Here is an 11,502-nt window from a genome sequence, read left to right as displayed (position 1 = left end):
CACATCAATATACAGTATACACATCAATATACACAACAATATATACATCACTATTCAATATACACATCAATATACACTATACACATCAATATACACAACAATATACATCAATATTCAATATAAACTTCAATATACACATCAACATACACATCAATATTCACAATTCAGATCAATATACACATCAATATACAATATACACATCAACATACATCAATATTCACTATACACATCTATATATATATCAATATTCAATATACACATCAATATACACATCACTATAAACATGAATATACACATCACAATATACATCAATATACACTATACACATCACTATACACATCACTAAACACATCAATATACACTAAACACATCATTTTGGCGCGGCGCACAATTGGCCCAACGTCGTCCAGGGTAGGGGAGGGAATGGCCGGCAGGGAGGTAGCTCAGTTGGTAGAGCATGGTGTTTGCAACGCCAGGGGGTGTGGGTTCGATTCCCACGGGGGCCAGTATGAAAAATAAAATAAAAATAATGTATGCACTCACTAACTGTAAGTAGATCTGGATAAGAGCGTCTGCTAAATGACTAAAATGTAAATGTAATTATACACATCACTATACACAGGTGATGATTCCACCTGCAGCAGGACAGGTACATGCCCCAGCCCCAGTCTACCCCCTTCCCGAGGCACGTGGGAGGATTCCTGAACCGTCGAGTCATTGCAGCCACAGCTGCTCCCAGTTAGCAGCCAATAGCGCGCCAGGCCACTGCAGGACACCACCTATACCACGTGCTGCTCCCAGTTAGCAGCCAATAGCGCGCCAGGCCACTGCAGGACACCACCTATACCACGTGCTGCTACCAGTTAGCAGCCAATAGCGCGCCAGGCCACTGCAGGACACCACCTATACCCATGCTCCCCTCTCACACACCCACTACGGCTGAACCAATCACTGAGCTGCTACTGAATGTGCCCTGTGGTGCCATAGAGAAAGATTTCGGCCAGAACACTACGATTTAATATAATGTGTGTGTGTGTGTGTGTGTTTGAGAAAGTATGTGTATGCGTGTGTGTGTGTGTCTCATGTGTGCTCTGCACATCAGGACAGGAGCCCCCTCCTCCTAATTCAATTCTTTCCTCCCTGCGGAGGTTAATACCTCTCCTCTAGTATGGGCCACGTAGCCGTCCGAACACCACACAGAGGCTGCGCACCAAATCGCACCCTATTTCCTATCAGTGTTGGGGGCACTAGTCAGAATTAGTGCAGGGAACAGTGTTGGGGAACGTTACTTTTAAAAGTAACTCATTACAGTACTTTTGCGTTACCAAAACCCTTTTGAAGATGTCTTGCGCGTGTCGGCCATTCTTCTGCTATTTCCTGAACACTGGAAAAGCCTCTTGGCTGCCTAAGCCCAATGACACGTCTTCTGGAATCCATCATTCTAACGGTCTAGTAAATACATTTCATATTGGCCTATTGCCCATCGCAAAAAAAGGTTATGAAGGTCTTTGGCGACATTAGAATACAAAAGAAAATTTATTTCAAAGAACACAAAAGCATTTTCATTAGTTTATGGCTCTATCTACGAACTAAGAAAAAAATAAACACTAAAACTGAACAATTCAAGCGTTGAAATCCATTAATAAACAGCATCACAAAGATAATTTATTATTCATTTGTCAAGGGCAGGTCTTAAGGAACGAAAGGGTGCTCTCTATCATCTACAGGATCTGTGGAGGGATGGAGGGGCCGAGGCTTAGAGGGGTGGAGAGATGGAGGGATGGAGGGGCCGAGACTTAGAGGGGTGGAGAGATGGAGGGGCCGAGGCTTAGAGGGGTGGAGAGATGGAGGGATGGAGGGATGGAGGGGCCGAGGCTTAGAGGGGTGGAGAGATGGAGGGATGGAGGGACCGAGGCTTAGAGGGGTGGAGAGATGGAGGGATGGAGGGGCAGAGGCTTAGAGGGGTGGAGAGATGGAGGGATGGAGGGGCCGAGGCTTAGAGGGGTGGAGAGATGGAGGGATGGAGGGGCCGGGGCTTAGAGGGGTGGAGAGATGGAGGGATGGAGGGACCGAGGCTTAGAGGGGTGGAGAGATGGAGGGATGGAGGGGCCGGGGCTTAGAGGGGTGGAGAGATGGAGGGATGGAGGGGCCGGGGCTTAGAGGGGTGGAGAGATGGAGGGATGGAGGGGCCGAGGTTTAGAGGGGTGGAGAGATGGAAACCTGCTGTCTCATCTATATGGATGGAGGGATGGAGGGATGGAAGAGGAGGGAGGGGCAGAGGCTTAGAGGGGTGGAGGGATGGAGGGGCAGAGGCTTAGAGGGGTGGAGAGATGGAGGGATGGAGGGGCCGAGGCTTAGAGAGGTGGAGAGATGGAGGGATGGAGGGGCCGGGGCTTAGAGGGGTGGAGAGATGGAGGGATGGAGGGGCCGGGGCTTAGAGGGGTGGAGAGATGGAGGGATGGAGGGGCCGAGGTTTAGAGGGGTGGAGAGATGGAAACCTGCTGTCTCATCTATATGGATGGAGGGATGGAGGGATGGAAGAGGAGGGAGGGGCTCTTCCAACATATACACAAAGCTGCTGTCTCTCATCTATCTGGATGGAGGGATGGAAGAGGAGGGGGGGGGGCTCTTCCAACATATACACAAAGCTGCTGTCTCTCATCTATCTGGATGGAGAGATGGAGGGATGGAGGGATGGAGGGGCCGAGGCTTAGAGGGGTGGAGAGATGGAGGGATGGAGGGGCCGAGGCTTAGAGGGGTGGAGAGATGGAGGAGGAGGGAGGGCCTCCTCTAGTAAGACTACCTAAAGAGATTATCATTTGTATTGTTCTCTTTGTTCTCTCCGTTCATCATAGATTGATTTAGATTCAGATGGTCTTCCCTGAATCTCTGTCCTCAAATCTATCTTCTCTGTTCCCATGTATAGGATGCCTCAACTTTTCAATTGAGATTCATCACTATGATTTAGTCCCAAATGGCACCCTATTCCCTATATAGTGCACTACTTTAGACCAGAGAATAGCACCCTATTCCCTGTATAGTGCACTACTTTAGACCAGAGAATAGCACCCTATTCCCTATATAGTGCACTACTTTTGACCAGGGCCCGTACTATGTAGGGAAAAAGGTGGCATTTGGGAGGTTTCCTATGAGGGTCTGGTTCACATTACTTATCTTGACCTTCTCAGAACAATAGCATCAGATAATCAGCAAAGCGACTCACAATGTTAATCCCTAATAATACAACTTCTGGTGTCGTATATCCTAACATTTGAGGGAAAATATGTTTCTAGGCAGTAACTGGCCGTAAAACTACACAACCTCTTATTTAGACTTTGGTGTTACTGTTTCAAAGACCTGTCTTTTGATTGGCTGGGAAATTGGATGATAACGTTGGAAGACTCTTTAGCCAATCAAAATACCACAAAAACAACCACGTCGTTTAAATGAATCATCAGAGGCAGACAAGTTGGCGTCAAGGTCATCAGGAGACTATAATACATTTTGGTCTAATGACTTTGCCAGTCTAGTGTTGCATGTAATCCTATAGCCTGTCTACACACATATAGAAGAGAGTCATTAATAAAGCCCTCCCCAGATACAATAGTATACAGTGAGGGAAAAAACGATTTGATCCCCTGCTGATTTTGTACGTTTGCCCACTGACAAAGACATGATCAGTCTATCATTTTTATGGTAGGTTTATTTGAACAGTGAGAGACAGAATAACAACAAAAAAATCCAGAAAAACGCATGTCAGAAATGTTATAAATTGATTTGCATTTTAATGAGGGAAATAAGTATTTGACGCCCTCTCAATCAGTAAGATTTCTGGCTCCCAGGTGTCTTTTATACAGGTAATGAGCTGAGATTAGGAGCACACTCTTAAAGGGAGTGCTCCTAATCTCAGCTTGTTACCAGTATAAAAGACACCTGTCCACAGAAGCAATCAATCAATCAGATTCCAAACTCTCCACCATGGCCAAGACCAAAGAGCTCTCCGAGGATGTCAGGGACAAGATTGTAGACCTACACAAGTTTGGAATGGGCTACAAGACCATCGCCAAGCAGCTTGGTGAGAAGGTGACAACAGTTGGTGCGATTATTCGCAAATGGAAGAAACACAAAATAACTGTCAATCTCCCTCGGTCTGGGGCTCCATGCAAGATCTCACCTCGTGGAGTCAATGATCATGAGAACGGTGAGGAATCAGCCCAGAACTACACGAGAGGATCTTGTCAATGATCTCAAGGCAGCTGGGACCATAGTCACCAAGAAAACAATTGGTAACACACTACGCCGTGAAGGACTGAAATCCTGCAGCGCCCGCAAGATCCCCCTGCTCAAGAAAGCACGTATACAGGCCCGTCTGAAGTTTGCCAATGAACATCTGAATGATTCAGAGGAGAACTGGGTGAAAGTGTTGTGGTTGTTGTGGATGAGACCAAAATCGAGCTCTTTGGCATCAACTCAACTTGCCGTGTTTGGAGGAGGAGGAATGCTGCCTATGACCCCAAGAACACCATCCCCACCGTCAAACATGGAGGTGGAAACATTATGCTTTGGGGGTGTTTTTCTACTAAGGGGACAGGACAACTTCACCGCATCAAAGGGACGATGGATTGAGCCATGTACCGTCAAATCTTGGGTGAGAACCTCCTTTCCTCAGCCTCTTGTTATTCTGTCTCTCACTGTTCAAATAAACCGACCATTAAAATTATAGACTGATCATGTCTTTGTCAGTGGGCAAACGTACAAAATCAGCAGGGGATCAAATCGTTTTTTCCCTCACTGTAGATCCACTGTGGTTACAGCAGTCGTTTGTTAAAAGCACTCTGAACATTTTAATACAGTGGTTTTTGGATGGCCTGTACATGCACCAACACAACCTCTTCAGCATGGGGACCAATAATGTTTTCACCATACGCTACAGAGCTTGGGATTGACCTTTCAACTAAATAACCTGCTGCTCTTGTAGGTCAGTGGTCAGACATGGTCACCCATGGTATTGTGTGTGTGTGTGTGTGTGTGTGTGTGTGTGTGTGTGTGTGTGTACAGAAACAGTAACAGTACCTGACTTGCTTTCAGTGGCCCTGGTCTTGTCTGTTTCTCTGACGTTCTCTGCCTTGCCGGTCGTCTCCTTCTGGCTGGGGGGACGCTTGTTCCTGTCGGTCGTCTCCTTCTGGCTGGGGGGACGCTTGTTCCTGTCGGTCGTCTCCTTCTGGCTGGGGGGATGCTTGTTCCTGTCGGTCGTCTCCTGGCTGGGGGGACGCTTGTTCCTGTCGGTCGTCTCCTTCTGGCTGGGGGGACGTTTGTTCCTGTCGGTCCCCCGGGCCCCTTCGAAGGGGGGAACAGGTGGTACTATCTCCTCCTCAGGTGCCACGTGGTAGTAGTGGTCCCTGGTGAGTAACTCCTGCATGTAGTAATCCTCGTCCTCAGCAGGAGCAGCGGAGCCATGACTCACATCCAGGTCCAGGAGTAGGAAGAGTAGCCCCAGGAGGGAGAGGTGGTTGAGACGCTGGCCCATCATGGTGGCCTGTCCCTGGGGAGGTATCACCAGCTGGAGGTCCTGGCCGGTTGGTTGTAGCTGGTCCTGGTTCCGAGGTCTCCAGAGGGCTGCTTTCTGCGTCCCATCAACTACAGCTCCCCTTCTCTTCCTCCCCTCCTCTCTCTCTCCTACTCCGGAACAGACAGAGGCACAGACGGGGAAGTTCACAAAGTTCCCAGAGCGCTCCAAGTTACTGACGACAGCAGCGGAGCCAGAGGGTCCATGGGAGTCTCTCTCTCTGCCGGGGAAAAATGTAGGGAGGGAGGGAGAAAACCTCAGAGGGAGAGAAAGCAGAAGAGTTACAGAAGGAAGGAAAGAGAGACAGAGTGAGAGAGGGATTTTCTCCTCCTTAAAAGTTGGCAGGTGTCTCAGGCTCCAAATCCTCCGGAAAAAAAGAACCCTTTAGGTTTAAGAGAGTCAGTAGAAGCCAGACGTTTGAGAGCAGTTAGTTTTCGCTGGACAGTGGCTATTAGTACAGTTGTGAGACGAGATGAGCAGCACTGCACACGTTGACACTTTACTGGATCTCTGCTTTCATCCAGATCCCCTCCCACTCCCTTCTGGTTTGGGGCAGAACGCCATGTGTGTGTGTGTGTGTCTGTTTTTCTTTACTGCGGAACAGAGAGTCTTCAGAATTATCCTCTTCTTAACCCAGAGAGAGAGAGAGAGAGAGAGAGAGAGAGAGAGAGAGAGAGAGAGAGAGAGAGAGAGAGAGAGAGAGAGAGAGAGAGAGAGAGAGAGAGAGAGAGAGAGAGACTGGCTTGCTGCTCACTGAAACGTTCTTGATACAGTTTAACTGCCCCCAATTTGTAACATAATATTAACATGCTCTGTTCTATGTATCAAAACAGAGCAACAAAACAACTCTCCCATCTATCATCCACCTCAGTCCATCTATCATCCACCTCAGCCCCATCTATCATCCACCTCAGCCCATCTATCATCCACCTCAGCTCATCTATCATCCACCTCAGCCCCATCTATCATCCACCTCAGCCCCATCTATCATCCACCTCAGCCCCATCTATCATCCACCTCAGCCCATCTATCATCCACCTCAGCCCATCTATCATCCACCTCAGCCCCATCTATCATCCACCTCAGCCCCATCTATCATCCACCTCAGCCCCATCTATCATCCACCTCAGCCCATCTATCATCCACCTCAGCCCCATCTATCATCCACCTCAGCCCCATCTATCATCCACCTCAGCCCCATCTATCATCCACCTCAGCCCATCTATCATCCACCTCAGCCCCATCTATCATCCACCTCAGCCCCATCTATCATCCACCTCAGCCCCATCTATCATCCACCTCAGCCCATCTATCATCCACCTCAGCCCCATCTATCATCCACCTCAGCCCATCTATCATCCACCTCAGCCCCATCTATCATCCACCTCAGCCCCATCTATCATCCACCTCAGCCCCATCTATCATCCACCTCAGCCCATCTATCATCCACCTCAGCCCCATCTATCATCCACCTCAGCCCCATCTATCATCCACCTCAGCCCATCTATCAAGTGTCCCCTATGATTTTAAGTGTTAGTAGATGAAGTGTCCCCTATGATTTTAAGTGTTAGTGGATGAAGTGTCCCCTTATGATTCTAAGGGTTAGTAGATGAAGTGTCCCCTATGATTTTAAGTGTTAGTAGATGAAGTGTCCCCTATGATTTTAAGTGTTAGTAGATGAAGTGTCCCCTATGATTCTAAGTGTTAGTAGATGAAGTGTCCCCTATGATTTTAAGTGTTAGTAGATGAAGTGTCCCCTATGATTTTAAGTGTTAGTAGATGAAGTGTCCCCTATGATTTTAAGTGTTAAAAGTTAAAAAGTCTAAACTATTCTCTCTTAGGTTTCTGGGAAAATAATGAACTTGGCGTTCGCTAGCCTCGCTGTAACTATTCCCGGTATAGTGCTCTATGGGCCCTGGTCTAAAGTAGTGCACTATGTAGGGAATAGGGTGCCATTTGGGACTCAGATGTTTCGTGAGAATACTTTGGCTTTTGTTTGATGCCCAGACCTGTTTGGACGTAGCTGTAATTTGCACATTAGTGAGTGGTTGAGGTGAGACAGGGAGTCTCTCTGTGCAGCATCCAGGCATGCTCAGACAGTGTCTGTTTGTCTCTCTCTCTGTGTGTGTGTGTGTGTGCGGCGTGCGTGCGTGCGTGCACGTGTGTGCATGCGTGAACGCTCAGATGGAGCTCTTCCCTTTACGTCACAGCTGCAATAGCCATTGCAATCACAACACACACACAAACACACACACACACACACAACACACACACACACACACACACACACACACACACACACACACCCATCTCCTGTCCCACAGTCTGACAGCACTGAGCTTCCCCTTGACTGCGTCCGTACACTCTTAGAAGAAAGGGTTCCAAAAGGGTTATTTTGCTGTCCCCATAGGAGAACCCGTTTTGGTTCCAGATAGAACCCTTTTGGGTTTTATGTAGAACCCTCCGTGCAAAGGGTTCTATGTGGAACCCAAAAGAGTTCTACGTGGAACCAAAAGAGTTCTACCTGGAACCAAAAGGGTTCTACCTGGAACCAAAAGGGTTCTACCTGGAACCAAAAGGGTTCTACCTGGAACCACTAATCAACAGTCTAGATCAGGAACAACACTAAGCAACAGTCTAGATCAGGAACAACACTAAGCAACAGTCTAGATCAGGACTAACACTAATCAACACAAATAATAAGTAGCCTATTACACTTCATTACTGCACCATAGAACAGCAGACTGAGATATAGACCTAGACTGAGATATAGACCTAGACTAGACTGAGATATAGACCTAGACTGAGATATAGACCTAGACTAGACTGAGATATAGACCTAGACTGAGATATAGACCTAGACTGAGATATAGACCTAGACTAGACTGAGATATAGACCTAGACTAGACTGAGATATAGACCTAGACTAGACTGAGATATAGACCTAGACTAGACTGAGATATAGACCTAGACTAGACTGAGATATAGACCTAGACTAGACTGAGATATAGACCTAGACTGAGATATAGACCTAGACTAGACTGAGATATAGACCTAGACTGAGATATAGACTGCAACTCTATAACAGTCTGTCAGGCTCTTCTAAGAACCCAGACTTTAACCCAGGTATCAATACATTTCATTACCATATTACCATATAATAACATTAAAGCAGAAGCAGCAAGGACAGTTATTTGCCTTGTGCTCCCACTGTCTGACACGTTAGTACTCCTAGTGAAGACAGGTAGGGATTCTATGGAGCTACAGTCATCCCACTGTAATAACTACATTTACTCAGCCTAAAGCCAAAACACACCAGGAAGAGATAAATACTCCCCTAACAGGACTGATGCTGGGCTCTGACTACCCCAGCCAACAGAACAGGATGGAGATGGCATGCTCTACTCTGACTACCCCAGCCAACAGAACAGGATGGAGATGGCATGCTCTACTCTGACTACCCCAGCCAACAGAACAGGATGGAGATGGCATGCTCTACTCTGACTACCCCAGCCAACAGAACAGGATGGAGATGGCATGCTCTACTCTGACTACCCCAGCCAACAGAACAGGATGGAGATGGCATGCTCTACTCTGACTACCCCAGCCAACAGAACAGGATGGAGATGGCATGCTCTACTCTGACTACCCCAGCCAACAGAACAGGATGGAGATGGCATGCTCTACTCTGACTACCCCAGCCAACAGAACAGGATGGAGATGGCATGCTCTACTCTGACTACCCCAGCCAACAGAACAGGATGGAGATGGCATGCTCTACTCTGACTACCCCAGCCAACAGAACAGGATGGAGATGGCATGCTCTCTCTGACTACCCCAGCCAACAGAACAGGATTGAGATGGCATGCTCTACTCTGACTACCCCAGCCAACAGAACAGGATGGAGATGGCATGCTCTACTCTGACTACCCCAGCCAACAGAACAGGATGGAGATGGCATGCTCTACTCTGACTACCCCAGCCAACAGAACAGGATGGAGATGGCATGCTCTACTCTGACTACCCCAGCCAACAGAACAGGATGGAGATGGCATGCTCTACTCTGACTACCCCAGCCAACAGAACAGGATGGAGATGGCATGCTCTACTCTGACTACCCCAGCCAACAGAACAGGATGGAGATGGCATGCTCTACTCTGACTACCCCAGCCAACAGAACAGGATGGAGATGGCATGCTCTACTCTGACTACCCCAGCCAACAGAACAGGATGGAGATGGCATGCTCTACTCTGACTACCCCAGCCAACAGAACAGGATGGAGATGGCATGCTCTACTCTGACTACCCCAGCCAACAGAACAGGATGGAGATGGCATGCTCTACTCTGACTACCCCAGCCAACAGAACAGGATGGAGATGGCATGCTCTACTCTGACTACCCCCAGCCAACAGAACAGGATGGAGATGGCATGCTCTACTCTGACTACCCCAGCCAACAGAACAGGATGGAGATGGCATGCTCTACTCTGACTACCCCAGCCAACAGAACAGGATGGAGATGGCATGCTCTACTCTGACTACCCCAGCCAACAGAACAGGATGGAGATGGCATGCTCTACTCTGACTACCCCAGCCAACAGAACAGGATGGAGATGGCATGCTCTACTCTGACTACCCCAGCCAACAGAACAGGATGGAGATGGCATGCTCTACTCTGACTACCCCAGCCAACAGAACAGGATGGAGATGGCATGCTCTACTCTGACTACCCCAGCCAACAGAACAGGATGGAGATGGCATGCTCTACTCTGACTACCCCAGCCAACAGAACAGGATGGAGATGGCATGCTCTACTCTGACTACCCCAGCCAACAGAACAGGATGGAGATGGCATGCTCTACTCTGACTACCCCAGCCAACAGAACAGGATGGAGATGGCATGCTCTACTCTGACTACCCCAGCCAACAGAACAGGATGGAGATGGCATGCTCTACTCTGACTACCCCAGCCAACAGAACAGGATGGAGATGGCATGCTCTACTCTGACTACCCCAGCCAACAGAACAGGATGGAGATGGCATGCTCTACTCTGACTACCCCAGCCAACAGAACAGGATGGAGATGGCATGCTCTACTCTGACTACCCCAGCCAACAGAACAGGATGGAGATGGCATGCTCTACTCTGACTACAATTTAAACATTTTGCTTCATTACACCTATTTGGGGGCGCCATGCAGAGGCACTCACAAAAGGCTGAACGGAAATGCAGGAGGAAGGGAGGAGGGAGGAGGGAGGAAAGGAGGAGGGAGGAAGGGAGGAGGGAGGAGGGAGGAAGGGAGGAGGGAGGAGGGAGGAAGGGAGGAGGGAGGAGGGAGGAAGGGAGCAGATGATGAGAGTAGAGAAGATGAGAGGATGGGAGAGAAAGAAAGAGAGAGGAGGGAGTGAGGGAGCTGGGATTGGGAGGTCAGGGGCCGGCGTGGGTGGACAGAGAGGGGTGGGAGGACTGCTCGACTGCCACGATCCCTAACCGAATGGGCAGACAGACAAGCAGGTGGGGAGGCAGATGGGGAGGCAGGGAGGCAGGGAGGCAGGCCGGCAGGCATTCACCACCGCTGGTCAACTATGAACGTTTGAACGTCTTGAAAAACGATCTGGCCTTAATGGCCGACAACTACTCTTAAAAGTCCAATGCAGACGCTTTTATCTCAATATCAAATAATTTCTGGGTACCAATGAAGTACCTTACTGTGATTGTTTTACATTAAAATGGTCCAATAGAAAGGAAAATGGCTTCTTAGCAAAGAGACATTTCTCAAGCTGTCTGGGAGTGGTCTTAGTAGGGAGGGGAAAACTGAAAACTAGCTGTTATTGGCAGAGAGGTTTGAAACTCTCTTTCTTATTGGTCTATTAACTAATTCACCAGGCGATGTCACCAGACAGGCCAAAACTCCATCCACCAAAACAGGCTGAAAT

The 11,502-nt window shown here is 48.5% G+C and overlaps 1 protein-coding gene across 1 annotated transcript in view; it reads right to left on the bottom strand.

The window, feature by feature from the left end:
- The window catches only part of LOC123488007 (inactive carboxypeptidase-like protein X2), a gene marked incomplete at its 3' end in the record, with an annotated part of 39,189 nt that extends 33,279 nt beyond the window's left edge, over positions 1-5,910 (bottom strand). The window contains exon 1 of the mRNA XM_045219038.1: positions 5,074-5,910. Within this exon, the coding sequence (XP_045074973.1) occupies positions 5,074-5,530 (457 nt within the window). The remainder of the gene's footprint in view (positions 1-5,073) is intronic.
- Between the last annotated feature and the right edge of the window lie 5,592 nt (positions 5,911-11,502).

The sequence above is a fragment of the Coregonus clupeaformis genome, unplaced genomic scaffold (genome assembly GCF_020615455.1).
Source record: "Coregonus clupeaformis isolate EN_2021a unplaced genomic scaffold, ASM2061545v1 scaf2003, whole genome shotgun sequence".
Taxonomy (NCBI): domain Eukaryota; kingdom Metazoa; phylum Chordata; class Actinopteri; order Salmoniformes; family Salmonidae; genus Coregonus; species Coregonus clupeaformis.
This window is presented reverse-complemented; position numbering and strand designations above follow the sequence as displayed.